The 19,269-nt window shown below is 41.2% G+C and overlaps 1 protein-coding gene across 1 annotated transcript in view; it reads right to left on the reverse strand.

Moving 5' to 3' along the window:
* ncoa2 (nuclear receptor coactivator 2) overlaps window positions 1-19,269 on the reverse strand; it is a 61,995-nt gene that overhangs the window by 18,746 nt on the left and 23,980 nt on the right. The window contains exons 2-9 of the mRNA XM_053342737.1: window positions 15,873-15,980; window positions 15,192-15,364; window positions 11,357-11,460; window positions 6,451-6,628; window positions 4,644-4,832; window positions 2,407-2,508; window positions 840-980; window positions 370-517 (exon numbers count right to left, since the gene is read on the reverse strand). Of these exons, the coding sequence (XP_053198712.1) occupies window positions 370-517; window positions 840-980; window positions 2,407-2,508; window positions 4,644-4,832; window positions 6,451-6,628; window positions 11,357-11,460; window positions 15,192-15,364; window positions 15,873-15,961 (1,124 nt within the window). The 5' untranslated portion in view covers window positions 15,962-15,980. The remainder of the gene's footprint in view (window positions 1-369; window positions 518-839; window positions 981-2,406; window positions 2,509-4,643; window positions 4,833-6,450; window positions 6,629-11,356; window positions 11,461-15,191; window positions 15,365-15,872; window positions 15,981-19,269) is intronic.

The following is a 19,269-nucleotide window of genomic DNA, read 5'->3' on the forward strand; positions in this document are numbered from 1 at the left end:
AAAATAATTTTTCAGTGCTTTTCAGAGCACCACAATTAAAATCCTGTTAAACTCTATGTGTTGGCAGAAGACTCAGCAGTCATTGGGCAAATAAAGTCCAAACTATTTGCACAGCTAGGTATCAAAAGAAGAAGGTAGGAAATAAATAAAACATTTGTCTTATTAGGATGAACTAACATTTACTGTGGCTATCTCCTAAGACCCAGACCACTAGTGGCAAGCACACATTTACATATGATCCTGTCCAGACAGAATGCATAAAGCCATCAGGTCGTGCTGCAGGGCTCCAACAGGCTAAAACATGTAAGGAAGTTCATGCTGCAGATTTGTGTCTGTCTTTCTGACACAGGTTTAGGTAGTCAGACATACCTCTGTAGAATGTGCAGGGACATGTAGAGCTGGGGTTCGTTGGTGGCAGGCGAGCGCACCAGTTTGCTCTTGGTGTGGGCTGACACGATGGTTCCATCAGAGAGGGAGAAACGGTAGATGGGGCTGAACGCTTGGCCATGGCGGAGCACTAAGGACACAAATTAACTAACATCAGTGCAGGTAGAGGCACATACAGATTGTTTTAAGCACTAATGATTGATTCATACACGCGTAATTAAAAATCTCACTCTGTTTTCAGTTTATTTTTGTTACTGTATTAAAACTGCGATTGGATTAAGAGCTTTAAAATAGTAGCAATTTCTTCCAAGGCTGCTGCACACTAACTGACCCATGGTCAAATCATCATTTTATACTCAAGCAGGCATCTAACAATATCAGAAAGACAACAGTGATTAACTATCAAAGACCAATAATTACATACAACAGTCAATGCAGTTCAGTGACATTACCTTCCTGCTGGTGTCTCTTGGCAAAAGACATCTCTCCATCATTTTGTAGGTGAAACCTCTGGATGCAGCGCCTAACCAGATCCTCCCAGCCTGGCTTCATGGATGCCCGCAGCAGACTGGTATCCAGGGACGTTATCTTACCTTAATACAACAAACATAGGGGAATGGATTAAGGAGGCAGGGATTTCTATACAAATGTACAAAATCCACAACAATTGAGTTGATGGGGATTTAAGGTTTCTATTGAAGATCAATTCTAGAGCAGATGCTTGCCGATTAGGAGTTGTTGGTCACCCTGTTGCACAACAGCACTGTGGCTAGATATTGGTTTAAAGAATAACTGATGATTTACTTTATTCATATTTTTATTCCAACTTGTTAAAGCTTGAACTAGACATATCTGCTGTGTCAATTACACATGACATACAGTAAAATGAGGAGAAAGTCTTGGGCTACATAAGATGAGGCAGTTCACCATATGGGCAAATACTATCAGCATGGGATTCGAGATTTTAGAAACACAACCGGTAAAAGGCCTTATTTCAGAAGTCACCAGGGCAGCTCAGACTCAACTATCTTTAGAGCTCAACAAATACACCCATGCTACGTCTGTAAACAACCTCACTTATAGCAGTGTAACAGTTGTCCCCCACCGGGTTGCAATCTAAATGGAGGCAGTGATGCATTTAAAGGGCTGACAAGCAGACTGCTGCGTGAATGACAGCTGTAGGGACTGAGTAACGACTTGTGACACATATTCATAACAGGAGCCTTCTGCACCTGTATACAACAACCTCTCATTGGCACAAGCAGATTATACACATTATTTTTCCTTCAAAAATGTTTTTCTGAGAGTGATGGAGACATTTATATTTCAAATTCTGATTCTACTTATTATATTATTATTATTATTATTATTATTATTATTATTATTATTACAATAGAATTATAATACTTATACTTTTTCCTGAATTGTGCCGCCCTAATATACAAGCATACAACTCTACAGCAGGGTGGGTGGGGAACTACAGTAAATTACTATATGTAAGTGAGTACTGTGTGTGCATTTGTGTGTTAATATCTGTGTGTATGTGCATACCACACACAAACGATACAAGCACATCAAAGAGCAGGTAAAAGACAACTGTCTGCATCTCTGCGTCAGTGTTTAGGCAGGTACTTTACCTCCCAGAGTGCAGACGGGTGGGGAGCAGGTTCAACAAATGCATTAAATCCTAAAGGGCCTGTACCAAGGCTATAATAATCTTTAAATACCTAACATGTAGTGTGAAGTGATTTATGGTCTGGTGACGTGAGTTGGGGCACAATATTACTTAGTGGCAAAAAAGGGATGAGCTAAGGTTCAAACTGTTGTATGTGTGAAACTGCTCTGCCAAACTGGTAGTGGGGAAGTCATAGCCTGAAGTGGTGTAAATGACCCTTTACTGGACAGTATTTTTCTGAGATAACTTGGTTTAGCCTGTATTGAGAAAAACTTTCCAAATTTCTGTAGATTGGCTATGTGATATTAGTTTTAAACTCTGGCCTGTGTGACTGGTGAGTGTACCTTGTAGATCTTGGCGTGTGGTGAAGCTCTCGTGCGTAGGAAGCATGGGTCTTTCCTTCATGGGCACCCTGCGAGCCACACAGATCAGGCACGACTGAAAGTCTAAATGAGAGAGAGAGAGAAACAAAAGGAAGAAGAGAGAAACAGAGGAGAGGACAGGAGGGAACAGAGTATGTAACAAAGAGGACAGGGCAGAGACAGAAGAGATGAAGGGGGATGGGGCAGGAGAAAAGGGGAGGATGGGGGTGTAAATGATAGAGACAGAGGGAGGGAAAGAAAATGAAATGCATGTTATTCCCAGGCAGCATAATTAATACAGTTATTAATGAGCATGGGGATCAGGGCTCCGCTCCTTTCATGAGGAGGAGCAGCAATCGCTGGCAAGGGAAATGATGAAGTGTGACCTTTGAAGGTGTGTGTGTGCTTCTGAGTGTGAGTTCATGCTGGTGCACTTAAGTGTGTGTTTCTCCGGCTGGTCTCACCTACAGTGCCATCTCACACTGATGACATCTCCCCTGGCCCAACATTAAAGATGGCCATCACTTAATCATGACAGTTGTCTCCAAAGCACACACACAGCTGACACCATCAAGTCCAGGTCTGGGGTGACCCCAAAAACTCTGCCATCCAACTTTCCTGTGCCAGTAATACCCACAATCCCTCACATGTTTCTAGCAAAGAAAAGCATGCCAGGCCTAACACACACACACATTCCTCATTTTGACTTGTAAACAGAACCTCTTGGGTGGTCCAGCCCTTAGATCTGTGAATCTCTCTCAATTTTCTCTCTCATTCCTTCCTTTGTCTCTAGCTGGACACACACACACGGACACACAGACACACACAGACACACAGACACACACATACACACACACCCACACCCACCCACCCCCTCCTCTGGCCTGAGTCCTAGTTGGTCTATTCGCCAAAGTATGGCTGGCAAGCACCTGGTGCACAAAGCCAGCCAGAGAGGGGAAAAGACAGGTTGAGACACGACTTGGAGTGAAACATTTGCATTTTCACTTATTGTTTTAATTAACTACTGAGTTATAGTTTGGCAGTAGGAAATTATGGCTGCTTATGAAAATCATTCAGCAAATATGATTAAGGTAGTTGGGATGTATAATATTGCAGTTTTTTTGGGACCATTATGTGAATCTAGAAAATTTTGGAATTAAGGACAGTCATTCACTCAAACTATGGGGTTTTAAGTTCCTGTTTGCAGCCATGAAAGAGCTCAGTGACCTCTCTATGACTGAACGCTAAAAGGAAAGCAGGAAAAACATGCAATTTTCTTCATCCCCCTTTAAAGGCCACAAACGCAGCTTCTTTCTTTCTCAGCTTCAATAACATCAAATACATGTCGAAAGAGTTGATATTCTGTTGGTTGATTAGTTCTATGATGCAATGCCCATGATTAAAACAGACATATTTCCTTGGAGTCACAGGCCCACGTTTGTGAGGAATGTACATCAATTATAGATGGGCTTTAATGACAGCAGCCCAGCCTCTCGCCTCCCTTGTGCCGCTTAACTTTTCATGGATGTAAGTTGAGCGGCAGCGGCAGGGCTCCTGATTGGTGCCTTACGCCCCCTATTCCCGTACACAGCACGTTGTAAAGCTAAATCTCAGTGATCTATTCATAATAAATCTAAATGTAAATGGCTGCAACTTGGATTAATATTTAACACCATTTTCCATTCTGCAGCAGTCTGATGTTTCTTGGATCTGAGCGAGCCTTTCAACTCTGTTTTAAGGACCAAATAAAGTTCCTGGGCTACTGCATGACCAAGCAACGCAGCTGTCTTCTCTTCAATGTTTAAGAGGACTATGAAATTTCACTGCTGCAATTAGCATGCTGTTACATAAAATAGAGACGCTAAGGAATTTGTTGTCAATCTCGGTCCGCTTTTGATTTCTTCCCAGTGTCAATATGTCTTTTTAAAGTACACAATAGTGTTCAAAGATCATTTTAAAGGCAATCCTGTCTAAAGCAGCATTTCTTCAGGCGTAATAATTTGCCTTTTTGACTTTGAGCTTACATTAAAATCTGAGCATTTGCAAATGAATGTCCTTAATTTAGAGAGTATTTATATTAGCTTAAATTGTAAACAAACATAAATATACCACGGATTGAGGCTGGATCACTATGAGCACCACTCTCCACTTCTCCATCTACTTTCTTTACCCACACCATCTCCCCTCCTCCTCGTCCTCCTCCACTTCCCCTTCCTTACCGTCTCCTTCCTCCTTGATGGACTTGGGCTCCGAAACAGCAAAGCACTGCATGGTCTCGTATTTCTGCTGCTGAGGCTCGTGCTCGTGTGGCTCGTCCTGGCTCTCGCTGTGGGGATTGACCAGCATACGGCAGTTGAATGTGTGACTGTTCCTCCTCGGACCCTCGCTGGACCACGGCACACCATTCACTATTGGAGGAGGGAGGGGCGGGGGTGGGGTGGGGGGGGGTACAAGGGAGATTTATAATGCAGCCTTTCGTGGATTTTATTTGACAAATTTGACTGCAACAAAAACTGAAAGACAAAACAGGGAAAATTGGCAAGGAGCGAGCCAAGAGAGGCTACCACGCTGCAAGTGAGAGACATAATGAGAGCAAGACAGAGAGAATGAAGGCGGAAAAAGTGTAAAAAGGAGAGAGCAGTCGCTGGGTAGAGATCAGTCATAATGAGCAGTTGGAACCTTGTGCCATCTATCCACAGCCATGCATCACAGCCAGGCCTCCATATGCATGTCCTCTAAAACATCATTGCCAATCTTTCTTCTTCTCTCCAACACTTGCGCAGGCGCGAGTAAAGACGCATGGGCACACAAGTGCAAGCGGAAGGACGCACACACATACACACACACAAAAAAAGAAAGAAAGAAAGAAAGAAGAAATGGAGACATGTACAGTCACACACACATGCACACACACACACGCGCACACACACAACTCCTTTAACTCTAGCAAACTCCCATCACACTCCATCTGGTTTGTGATCTTCATTCAGTGCATTGATAATCTCCCAGTATCTGGGACACAGCCCACTGATCGTTTCCAGGGTACGCAGCTCTGTGCTGCTCTCCCACCCAGATGGCTGGGCACTCAGACCTCAATCCGAAGCACCAGGAGAGAAGAGGAGAGGGAAGGGAGGACTTAGAAAGAGCTCCTGATGGGGCTCACTGACATACATTACAACCACCTCTTGCACTGAGGAGATGGAGAGGTTGATATCAAATAGAGGTGGATATGAGAGAAGCTAAAGAAAAGTGGCTGTGGTTGGGGGTGGAGGGGCCACAATTGGAGGAGAGAAAGAAAAAAAAAATAGCCTGATTTAATAAGATGAGCAAGGCTACAATAAAGACAATGATTTTCAGGGGGGCTACGAAATGGGAAAGAGAAAACATGAAAATGGGAACTTGGTGAGAGTGTGTGGAGAGAGAGCAGAACACGCATAAGTGAAGAGAAGGGGAAGGAAGGGCATGAAATGAGAATATAGGAAGGGAGTGACGTTGCTGAAGGGAGAGAAGCCGAAAAAAGGAAGTTAATTAGCAGAAAAAGGGAGGAAGGTAGAAGAGAAAAGAGAGAGGGAATGTCTAGGCGGAGCATCAGCCAAAGAGAGAAAATGAAGAACCTATAGATTCTATGCAACCTTATATGTAAAGCTTAAGTAACAATTTGCATTAGCTAGCTTTTCCACATCCTACCCATAGCAGAAAGGAAAATATTTTAGCGTTTTAATCAAACTGACACCACTATCGAGCAGCAACCTACAACATACCTGACTGAACAGGGAGAGGAAAACAGGTGAGGCAGTTAAGAGACAGAGGCAGCACTTATTGCAAGGGTGTAAACTAGCGCCTGCTCAGTTATGCGCAGTGGGAGTGATGCAACACAAAGGACATACTTGTGGAGTTGGGGGGGGGGGGGGGGGGATATGGGGAGCAATGCAGAACACAAGTGACACAGTGAGACAGAAAATGACAGGTACAAAAACCCAGAGAGCAATTTGAAATTCTGGCAGGGATAATAAGCTTGAGGCTAACCGAGGGATTTGGGCAGCAGGTTCTTAATGAACTCAGCGTGATCCCCGACATGCAGTACGCTGTAGACGCTCGTGTTCATCAGCTCCTCCTGGTTGTAATGCAGGTACTGGGTCACGTTCTCTGACACGAACACGATGTTGCCCTCCATGTTTACCACGAAGAAGAAGCCATCCAGGGCCTGGAGGGGAGAGAGAGAGAGAAAGACATAAATAAGGAGTACCCAACAGTACAAAATTGATATTTTCACACAGATGAAGAAAAGTCTTCTCTGAATCTCTGGAAGCATAAGTATGTAAATAAAGATATGTTTAACTATGTGTTTTTTCCTCTACACTGGCTCCTAAACCCTAACCCCAGCAACTACAACAAACTGAGTCGGTTATTAAAAGCCTAGTCCAACCCTGAAATAGTTGTTTACCCATAGATTATTGGGTTTGCTTTGTTCTAGTGTGAATCCCTCACACATACTGCCACACGTAAGTAGCCAACATTCAATTTTAGATGCAGAGAAAGGCTGCAGACTACTATTGCATGTGTATACCTGGTAGTCTGTAGCTAATAGTCGTAAATGAGAAAAAATATAGGACAAAAATCAGCTAGTAATTCCCTGGTTTCCTTGTTGTTAGTTCATTATCTTTAGTATTGTGCTACTTGTGTCTGCTGTGGGCTACTGTGTATCAGCAAACATGCACAAACTGTACTGAAATTTCAGCAGGTCCTATCACGTTGTGTATTATATGCAGTACACATCTACATTGTGTCTAAATAGAGGCAATTAGCACTCTGTGTGCTGGGTACATCCATCACTCCAGCAGATGCTCAACATCAGTATGGCTGGTAGAGAGCAGGATAAAAGCATGTGCCTGCAGAAACTGGATGTGAAGGAGGAGGAGCACTTAATTGAAAGAATACAGCCCTAGGTCAGCCATTACACACAAGATGGTGTCAATTAGGCCATCAAATCACCCACAGCCCTTGAAAGGGAATTCTGATGGTTGTAAAGCTGTAAAATCGGGTGTTAAGATAAGAGACAAGAGACTCCTGGCAAGGTGTCTGCTTCTAGCCTCAGCTGTAGTAATAATTACCTTCACACTACACACTACACACACACTCCTTTCACCTCAGGTTTACTTGATGTTTTTATGACAACTCGTGTGATCCTATAGGTATCTATACAGTTTTAATCTATAAACTGTCTATGAAACTAATACATTTGGATACATTTTATGGTGTCTCTCAAGTGTATACATCCCTGGTAATACATAGTTGCATTGGGATGGAAGTTTTGACTTGCCTGTATTAACACAACACGAGCTGAAAATAGACTTAAGGAGATCTCATCTATCACTGCATGAAGCGGAGCTGTTCCAAAATGCAACATGGTTGTGTAAGTTCACTCTGTGTGAAGAAAGGCCATGTACTGGACAAGTAGGGCAAACAGAAACAGAGCAAACATGCTCTTCTGCCAAACTCTTGCCTTCTTCCAGACACTCTTACATAATTCTGTTAGCCAATACCTTAATTTACAAAAGCACTGATTAGATATACACTGTGCAGACGATTAACGATTACACATGCATGTACTCAAAACAAATATGTTCTTTTCCAATTTACACCTACTCTACTGTCTGAAGAGATAACTCTAAAATGCTTAACTTCCAACTGTCATCTATAGTCCATAGTTTTAAGATAAAAATAGTTGAGCTAGATGGTCACCTTTGTGCTACCAACTGGAAGGAAGCCAAAGAGAAGCAAGAAACCTTTTGTAATCTATTTCAGACACCCAAACTATATATATGAAGGTCTGTCCTACTCATACCTTTGTTAGCATGACATCCTTTGTGAAATGCAACACAAACTACTTTAGGAAACTATACTAACTGTTATAGAAAGCACTGATGCAGCTGATATTTTCTTATTGTGGAACTTTTCAGCTGACAAATCTACTGTAGGCTAAGTCAAGCTATGTAAGCTCTATGTCAATAGAATTAATTATTGGATCATACAATGTGACAGGGACTTTCACAAATGATAGACATCACATACAGATGCTCATTTGTTGAGGATTCAAAGACACTCCAAAGATAATTAGTAACCTGGATCCATATCACATCAGAATAAGACATTTAATGGGGACAGTATAATGCATGTGAACATACTCATTGACAGACTTGGCTACGTGCTGTGTATTACATGAAACAGACTACAGGCTGACTGAGGCTGAATTTAACAGAAATATCTCTTCGCATAAATTCTTGCATACTTTCAGTGTGACATCACTGTCTTCCTATAAACATTTCAAACAGGTCTCTTGAAGGCTGCATATGGAACCTACATACTATTTTGGTACCAAACGGAAAGTATGTTTATTTAAACAGCACCTTTCAAGATGTGGGACTGTATTCACTGAACATCCTGGAGCTAAAAGTAGCTCCTGATTGGCCGAGTTAGGAGAAGCTCCTACAATAAGGGGTGTGTCAGCCCTAACTTTGGGATTCCTAAAGCTTTATGCGAATAACTCACATAACATTTTAGCACTAAGAGTAGCTCCAAAGTCTGAGAGAATTTAGAGGAAGTCCAAAGGATTCCTCACTAGTCAGTAAGACATGCTACCAATCAGTCAGCTACTGAAGGTAACAAGCCTTGTTGCATCATTGTTTGGAAACAATTACTAAATTATAAAAGGCACGTTTAGATGGTAGTCAAGTTAATAAGGATGTGATACCACAGGGCACAATGATTTGCACAACACCGTTTGCTGATAACGACTTGATACATTTCCAAGCCCTTTATCAGAATCAGACCCAGTTTGTATAAATATTAACAAGTGTACTTTAATCAATCATCAACCGCAATAAACGAATAAAGCAGTAAGATGACCTCATTAAACAGATTTGAGCAGTCAACTGCAAAATTTACGATCTTCATGTAGATGGAACATTTTACTTTATATCTGACAGTTTATAAAACGTACAAAATATTGAAATCCATCCATCAATCTAGCTATCTATTTATATTTTTATTACTGTTTTAAAGACCTTTGTTAAATCATATTTTATGAAACTTAATTTACTTAATTTCATTTGATTGTACTATATAAAATGCAACTGAAATTTTATTTAATTCAATTTTATGTACCGTAATTATATTTTGTTTTCTTTTTATTTAATTCAATTCAATTATTGAATTATTATTCATTTTTATTGAATAAAATAAAATAAAATAATATTTAACTTACTTCAATTTATTTTTATTTATATCTTCTGCTCCTGTACATTAGCTTGTTTTATTTCACATACATTTCAATGACACTGACAGTGGTACATCTGTCAACCAATCACTGTAGACAAACTGGACATAGTGATAAAGTTCATTCATGATGTGACCCATAACAACAGGGTCAACATAGCGTATCCTCTTAGTTTAGCTTAGCTTGACTTAGGAGTTCTCCCAGTCCCTCCTTAGTAAAAGCACCAGCTCTCAGGTCTTACAATGAAAACTCGCTTGGAACTTGTTGCACTCTTTTGGAGGACTGCTATTGGTCTGATTAGAACCTTTGAGCATACAGCTAACAACGTCACAAAATGCTTCACCATAAAAATCAAATAAAAGACCTAAAACTGACACACAATATAAAAGTAATAAGTAGAATAAATGATGTGTCTGTAACCCTATGAATATGAAGAATTGTGAAGTTCTGGCGACCTGGCCCTATTACAACCTGAAATATGGTCAGATTGTCAGATCTGATCATTACTCTTTAATCAGATATTCACTGATTTAAATATTAATTTAGCCAGTTTTTAGCAATTTTTAGGCCAAGCTCTTATGTGGTGCATTTGTTTAGACAATATTTAACATTTGAGAACTGAGCCCATTTTACTAAAAGAAACAACAACAAATTTGAAAATGATGTTGAAAAAGTGTACCTTTGTTGAAGTCCGATATTGCATTAGCACGAATACTGAACACTTCTTAAAAGACACTCTGCCTACTCTCACATGCCTGAATGATTAACGATGGTATTATACTCCACTACAGCGACCATACGGAGCAGTCTACCAGGAATGCAAACTAACAGTCATGTGACAGAACAGGACTTGCTCCCAGAGGGTTAAAACAACAGCACTCTCGGTCTCTGTGCTTGCATTCGAGTGGGCAGCGGAGAGCCTTGGAGGAGGGTCACGGGGTGCGTGGGTGCATTTCCTGCCCACAGCCATTCTTCTCAGAGCATCCTCTAATGAGCCCGGGCTGGCGGATGGGGACATGGCTAGAGCACAGCGGGTGTGAATGGCTGATCTCTGTGTTTTGGGGCTGCTGACAGATGGGAAAGCATGCAGGCAGCACTGGGCTATATTTAGCCGCAAGTTAGTATGTCGATTCAGTGACGCTGGACCAGGAGAGCTATAAATATTCCATGACAGGACAGATCTAGAGGCGAATGAAGAGAAGACGGGAGGGAGAGAGAAAAGTGAATTGAACAAGTAAAAGAGAGAAAGGGAGGGGGGTGTGAGGACAGGCTCAATGGAGTGATTCATTCACCAGGCTGTTGCTTTCTTTCCCATTATACGTAAGCACTTCAGTGGCCCTCTGCGGGACAACGAGGCCATTGCTCTGCTTGGTGATTTACAGCCAATCTGGGGCAGATACAAGATGCTGGCAGCTTTTACTCCGCACAACTACACTTATACACAACCACTACTTGCCCATTTGTGATTGTTCTCTGTGGATAGCACTCTTCATTATATACCAATCATGACTTAAAGAGTGGAGTATGTCCTATACGAGTGTTAGTGTAAGTGTTCAGTGTGGAGTGCTTCAGTTTGAGTGTTCAGAGTGTGGTATTTTCTTCCCAGCTATGGCACTCTGAATAGGCATCGCATTCAAGAGGAGGCTCTCCACCCACCTCCAGCATCATTGGTCCCAAGGCATCTTTGTCAATCACACTTTGGCCTGTAGATGAGACATCAGCCTTCTGTACCTCCTCCTCATTTGCTGCTGCAGCTTTCTCTGTTGAAAAGTAAAGGACAAAAAGTTTTAAAAGGGAGAAAACAATCAACAAACCTGTACCGACTGCCTATGGTTCACAGGAAAAACATTTTTGAAATTGGACCACACAGGTCATTTGTGGTGTTGACAAGGCATTTAACAAGTATCTTTTCAGGTTACAAAGCAAACACATTTAGTCCCTTTGTCAAAACATGTTGCCATGGCTCAAACACAAGCACTGAGCAATGAGCAGAGTGAAAGGTTGCTGTAAATGTGTGTGTCGGAGCACGCAGCTGCCACGCTGGTGGCAGCCCCTGGATGGATTGCATTGTCGTGCAAAAAAAGAAAAAAAAAGGCTATTATGGAAACACTGAATCGTTTTCCAAATAGAGTAGCACGTACATTGTATCATAACCCTTTAATTCATATACAATCAGTGGTTACTGAATTTAAAGACAAGACTTTGGGGGCCCATATTCCAATGGGATATCTAAGTATGGACATCAACATAATTTTACAATGACGCACTGATGTTTAAAAATGAAATATAACACCATCAAATCTTTAGTTTTGGTTTCATTGGTTTACTGAAAACGTGAAAATGTGGAGAATCCTGTGAGCTCTATCCTGTACCTGGTGCTCTGCGTTTGTACATGTGAGCGATTGGGTTAAAAACCATGCAGAGAAGCCTTATGTTCAGAGTGTAGGCTGCCCTACTTTTGGAGATGATGATGAGAAGTGGAATATGAGTGGGCTGTTGGGGGGGGGGGGGGGGGGGGGGGGCACATTTAACTGTCACACCACGCCAAGAAGAGAGCTGACCATATGGTGAGAAAATGTTGGTGAAAAGCAAACAAAATGACGTTCTTCCCTTTTTTTTTGGGTGTACATATGTGGAAAGATGACACAAATACTAGTTTCCTCCCCTGCACTGTGGGCTTGTGCAACACCACACACACCCACATTCATCTCTTTCAGCATTAATGATGTGTGCATCAGCAGGACCTCTCCAGGCCCAGCGGGGCTCAGTACACCAGCACAGCTGCCCTGGGTACAGACCCATCACTCAATGTCAGTACGGTCCTCACTGGCTCTATGTCCGTCTGCAGAACTGTGCCACAGACAGAGGGAGGAAATGATTACTTATGAGGGCTGGGTCTGTTAATTGCTACATATTCTATAACTAGCGAGACATTTGCTCTTCTTTTCTCTCCTGTTGTATGTAGTATATTTTTTTACATTATACGCACATGTATACATATCATAATGACAAAAATCAATATTCTGAACTGTGCTCTACCTACAGCTCAGCAGCCTCCCAACCTACAGCCAATGAGATTAACTGTGTTGGCAAGAAACAAGCAGTTAAGCGTGTAAAGAAAGCAGTAAAACTCTTGGCTATGCCATTATTTTATGGCTACTATAAAGATATCATCAATCAACATATTGTCTATTAAAGGGGACACATTATGCTCATTTCCAGCTCTATATATTTTTTTCTGGGACTCCCACTAAAGCAGCTTTACATGATTCACAGGTCAAAACACTTTTTATTTATCTTACATTGACCATTTATGCAGCCTCTCAGTTCAGCCTCTTTCTCTAACAGGCAGTTTTAGCTCTTGTCTCTTTGAAGCCTCTGTCCCAATTAATCCACTTTGTTCTGATTGGCCGGCTTTCTGGAAACCTTCAGAATGGCAGCCTATCAATTATGTTAAGCTACCACCGAACCCAACTTTTCCTGCTTCAAATTAAAAGCCTTTAAATGAATAAATAATGGGAGAATTATATTGTGATGAATTTACAGCAAATGAAAAGTATTCTTTTTCGAATTAGCAGAGCTTTGTTAGTGGCGCTAAAAAACAATCAACATCATATGTAGATATTACAGGAGCTATTTGTTGAGCTGATCAGTTAGAAATAATGCAGGGAGGAATAGTATAAGCAATGGCTATCTTTAATATGAACATCTGACAAAAAGCCAAACCTATGCTGTGTACCCAACTCCACCCTGATTTCAATTAAGGAATGCAGACAGCATGAGAAGAGTAAAAAGGGATGAATAAATAGCTTTTGGTGGGAGGCCTCTTTCTCAAAGGCCATCGTCACCGCATTGCAATTCTCTGTAGGGCTGTGACACCAATCAGTCACGTTGGTACGATTCAAATACATTCCTTAATGTCACCATAAACTGAGAATATCTTTTGACACCGTAATGATGCTGTCAGGGTCTCCTAGGCCTCTTATACCTATAGAAAAATGGACTGAACTCTATAAACAAGCCTATAGAGCCTTGGAATATTACACTAAACAGATGATAGAATAGGTGCAATGAAAGAGCAGTGATGGTAAAAAGATGTGGTATCTACTAAATGAGCTTTCAGTATCCCCATGGTCCTACAAACAAATGCAACAAGAAAAAGAAATGGCTGTTGAATTTACTGCCTGTCTGAGCTGTGCAGGATGAGGTGCAGCAGCACTATAAAAAGGTGTCTCTAGCTGGCCATCGGGGTCTGGAGAACAAGGCAGAAAAGCAAGGACTGTTTAGCCCTTCCTTCAGTGGTTGCCATACAAACACAATTATGCCTTCAGATGCAGGCAGAGATTGTCACTCTAGCCTAGCGTACAAAAAGAGGAATGAGCAAAGGAAGGGTTGGAGGGAGAGTGGGAGGGAGTATGGAATAAGAGAGCAAAAAGAGGGAGGGACTGACAGACGGTAGTTCGGAGTTTGTGTGTAATTTTTGCGTCACATTGCTCACCATTACATAACACTAAGCTCTATGAGTCACATAAAACAAGATGATTTCACTCTGATTCATGTATACCTAGAGTGGCACGCTCTTTGTTTACCAGTCACACAGCTACTCTTCTCCTAAGCCAGGCTTATTCAAAACTCATTTATACACCTTCATATTCCCTTTAATATTAAAAGTTACAACTTGATTAGCCATATTGGATCTTTTAAGAAGGAAAAAGACTTGGATTCTATCCCTGGTGTGGTTAAAACAACATGAAAAGTAAAAAGACAGGCGTCTACAAATTGCTAAAACTACCGAAAATAAGCAGCTGGCAAATATAAGCAGGCACGATGATCCATTTGCCTGATGTTCTGGCTCAGGATGGAATTGGAAATGCCAACAAAAAACTGCACATTATATGATGAAGTGAGGGAGGGAACATTAAATCAATGTGCTGCCCTTTAATAGGAACATTAATTGTGTGGAGCAGATTTGACAACATGATATTTATGCAATAAAATGTGAAGTTTCTGCCAACATAGTACCACCTGAGGTTATTGCACCAACATTCTAAGCATACTAACATATTATTTTAGCGCATTATTCACTGTGTCTTATTCAATTTAGCAAAATAACAGTCCCTGGCATCCTTGATAAGTTTGTCTCGGTATGGCATCTTCTCTTTTTTCTTTTGCTTCTCCAGTTTGGTAAAGTTGCTGTAAGTCATCCAACTCACCAAACAGTTTCTCCTGTGGTTTACCATTTTTTTACCTCTTCTGTACACCTAAAATGATGCCTAACGGGCATGTTGGCACAAACAGACGTGACTGACAAAGGCTGATATCTATTTGAAGTCGCTCACTAAGGTTGACTTGGTATGTTATATATAATAAGTTCAGGGAAAGCCTGTGGGCGGGCAGATACTGTGAAGTAAAAGTTTCAGAAAAGGCAACAAGCTGACTTTTGGCTCTTTCACCTTGAAAAAAAAAACCCATTACAGGCTGTCATATGTACCTTGCTCCTTTATTTGTCTGATCTGTTTCACAGTTTCCTTCAGGATTGCACATTTGTCAGGCTTGACATTGAAGTTGTCAATGTCATTGAAGTTGGCGAAGATCAGCTCGGCGAGTTCTTCGATGTATTTGTTCTCGTGCTCGCGGTTGCGCTTCTCGTTGCTCCGCTTGGGACTGCAGAGACACAGAGAACACTCGTGTGAGAGAATGCAGTGAAGAAGATGGAAACAGCACGATGGATCAACATATATACAGAAGAGATTCAGGTTTGTGCGCATTTGTAATTCTACCACAATAGCAGAATAGAGCAGTACAGAAAAGGAGATCAATCTACAAGAGTACATCTGGGTTGAGTGTTCACACACATCTCTGGATATGACAAAATGACAACATATACTATACATCTCAGCATGAAAGAGAGTCATGAGAGTGAAATATATTTCTAGGCCTCTTCATTGTGTTCACATGGAGAGCTGCATCATTAAAGAAAACCTATATTCTTGAGTGGCTGTGTACAGATGAATTATGCATTTCTCTTTTGCATTAAATGATTATGTGCCCTACTCTTTTCAAATTGCTTTCAAGTGTATACAACTACATCAAGAGGAAATGTCAAAACAACAGTGCTTCAGATGAAGTTTTTGGAAAAGACTGTTTGATTGGTTACGTGTAAAAATCTTACCTGGGTCCAAGAAGTTCAGCAGAACATTCTTTGCGTTTTCGTGACTCTGCCCTGGCAGGGTCAGATGAGTTTTCACCGACTCCACTCATCCTCAATGCATATCAGCGTCTGAAAAGTTAACAAACAGAGACACAGTTTTCATATGGGCATGATGGATAGACAGTGAATTTATGTGGAAACTGCTCATACAGTACAGGTGTATGAGCATGCCAATATGAACACACACACACACACACACACACACACACACACACACACACACACACACACACACACACACACACACACACACACACACACACACACACACACACACACACACACACACACACACACACACACACACACACACACACACACACACACACACACACACACACACACACACACACAAAATCCTATGCTGGGGGCACAGGTTGATCCACTCCAGGAGAAATGAGTGAAAATGGAGCGGAGAAAGAGATTCAATCATTTCTCTCTGATGGTGCAGCTCTCCCCAGAGAGCCTGAAATGAGAGCACAGCGCTTTGCCCACAGCACCAGACTGTATGCTCACCCATGTACCAAGATAAACCTATTCGTTACACGATACCGGCTCACAGTAAAGGCAGAGTGGATTTACAATCACAACATGTGTCTGTTTACTCACTGACTCTGGTAAGTGACATATATTTAATTTAACATTTTGTTACTGGTAAGATGTTAACTGTATGGAAATCAGCACAGCTAATTCCATCAACAACATGAACTACTACAGCCCAATTTAAAAAAAATCTCACCCTTCGCCATAATCCTTACCCATATCTAGACAACAACAGTATTCTCGAGCCACAGCAGTGAGGATTTAGACCACAGCACAGTACAGTCTTAGTCACTACACATGATATCATACATGGCGACTGCATTATACCAAACAACAGTGTTGGTTTGGATGATCCTGATGAGAACTGGTTGCATGCATATTTGTCTACTGACGGTCTCATATCAACTTCCCTTTTAAAAAGGGGTAACTATTACTATTTACAATCTATATGTCTAAAAAAATCATACTACTCCAGCACAAATTTAAATTATTTTTTTTCTTGATAACGGCATGCCTTTAATGTTGTGCATTTAGGCTATAAGTAGGCTGGTCCTCTAGCAACAAGAAGAGAACTGTAGCTTCTGTTTATAAATGTCCCATTAATGCTGTCTCAGTATAACACATCTCTTTTCAAATTTAGAACTACTGTTTATCAGACGAGCTCTCAGACTGGCTGACTCTTGAGTAAATGCTGAGGCTGGGAAGACACATATACACACACACACACACACACACACACACACATGCACACATACACACATACACACACACTTTGGTTTTCTGTTCAATCAAAAATGAGATGTTATTAGGTTAGGATGTAAAAATAAAAATAAAACTAAATCCTTCATACTAACACTATTCTGCTCCTCTCATGCTGTGAGTCACAGGCTGAACTTCATGCCACTAAATGAAAGACAATCAATTATTGATCAAAGTAATATCTTATTAATTATCACCATCATGCATCACATTTTATGTTGGCTAATTTTATTTAAATATAGGACGATATCTGCTGCACAGTGAACATGTGAACACTTGCTGCCTTCCAAAGCAAATGGCAACATTACAAAAAAAAAAGAAAGAAAAAAGAATGAGAATATTTTGTTTCTTGCAAAATGAGTGATCTATCAACCTGTGGTTTTCAAAAAGGTTATGGAGGGGGAAGGAAAAAACAATCAGACTAACAAACTGAAACCTGGAAGAGAGAAAAAGAAAGGCTTTCCCCAGCACAGTGTACAAGGTTGAAGCATGCTTTGTTGTGATACACTCTCAGTCACTCTAACCATGGAAACGGCTAAGACACGCAGAACGCTCACTGCTCAGCCATTACATAAGGCCCAACAGAGTACAGCACAATGTAGAGCAGAGTGGAATAGCATAGCTTTAGCAGCAGCAGGCTAAACTAAAAAGAGAGCTAGTGACCATGCAAACTTGAGGCAGGCTCCCTTCTGGCCTGGAGTGACCTACTTAAAGCTAATGGCAGGGTCTGCGCTCAAACGGATGAAGTCAAAGCAGTGGTGATTAGCCAGAGAGGCAGAGGAGACTCTGAAGGGTAAAACACATTGCCACCCTTCTGTTGACAAGTGACTTGAGCACTGTTGTTGGCCTGTACAGAGTATGAGCAGATAATGACAAACGTCACTGTGTGTGCATGTGTCCTTGCATTATGCTCTTTTGAATGGCATCAGGGTGTCTTTCTGCTGTGGCACTGTGCTATCCACTGAAATTATAACAGTCTCTATAGCTCTGTGCTGTCCACTGAATTTATAACAGTCTCTATAGCAGAGGTTACATGCTTTTATTAATGACAACAGAAGCAGGCCATTAAACGCTCATTGCTAAGTGGCACTCTCAATTCCTATTGGTTGTGCCTGGGCTTCTCAGCACAAGTTACCATGGGGATTTTTGCACTGATTGGTTGTGCTTGTCCTGCCAGGCTGGATATGATTGGGTGCCTTGGTCTCCTTGACATGGCAGTAATGATGGGTCATTGTGCGTTGAGACAAATAAGAGAGACTAGAAGTACTAGGCACGTCTCAATGACAGAAACACAGACATCCAGACAGTCCGGACAGCAGGCTGGCAGGCCTGCTTCTGTTGCTGGAGGGTACGATCTTCACATGGGCAGACTAGCAAGGGACTTTTAATCCTAGAGAATGCCCCGGATCCCAGGACAGCTATAAACAGCTGGACACTGGTGTTAGCACTAGCTGTAGCTATGTCACTGAGTTAATTATCAGAATCGGCCACTAGGGGAGAGTTCCTCTTTCAACAGAGATCAAGACTTCTTGCCAAGGATCTCGCAGGTCACAGTAAGTCTGGTCTAGAACCAAGTGAATGGTAGTATGTTGCTTCAGTGTTTTTGTGTTTGGATCATTATTATATTCTCCTCCATTTCAGCTTTAATGCTCTATTCTGTTTATTTTTTCCTCTGCTGCAACACAAAATTACATCTTTTGTCATATTCAAAAAGAAACAACAATGTGAAGTTGGCTTTAGGGCTGCAACTGATGATTTTCATTATTTATGTATTGTGATATTCTGATTGTTCTCAATGAATCATTCTCTTTATGAAATTCCCTTTAAAAACGACTAAATGCCCAATGGGACAAGTTTAAAACTGTCTAAAACCCCAAAATATCCAGTCAACAAAGAAAAGGAAAAAAGAAAAATGAGTGAAATGATGAATCGATTAAGGTTGACTAATCAATTTATCAACTAATTGTTGAAACTTTAACAGTTACATGGAAAAGGCAAATAGGAATAAATATGTGTTCTAATAAAGCTACAGCTCTGATGGGATGGAAATTATAGA

This window comes from Scomber japonicus, chromosome 21 (assembly GCF_027409825.1).
Source record: "Scomber japonicus isolate fScoJap1 chromosome 21, fScoJap1.pri, whole genome shotgun sequence".
Taxonomy (NCBI): Eukaryota; Metazoa; Chordata; class Actinopteri; order Scombriformes; family Scombridae; genus Scomber; species Scomber japonicus.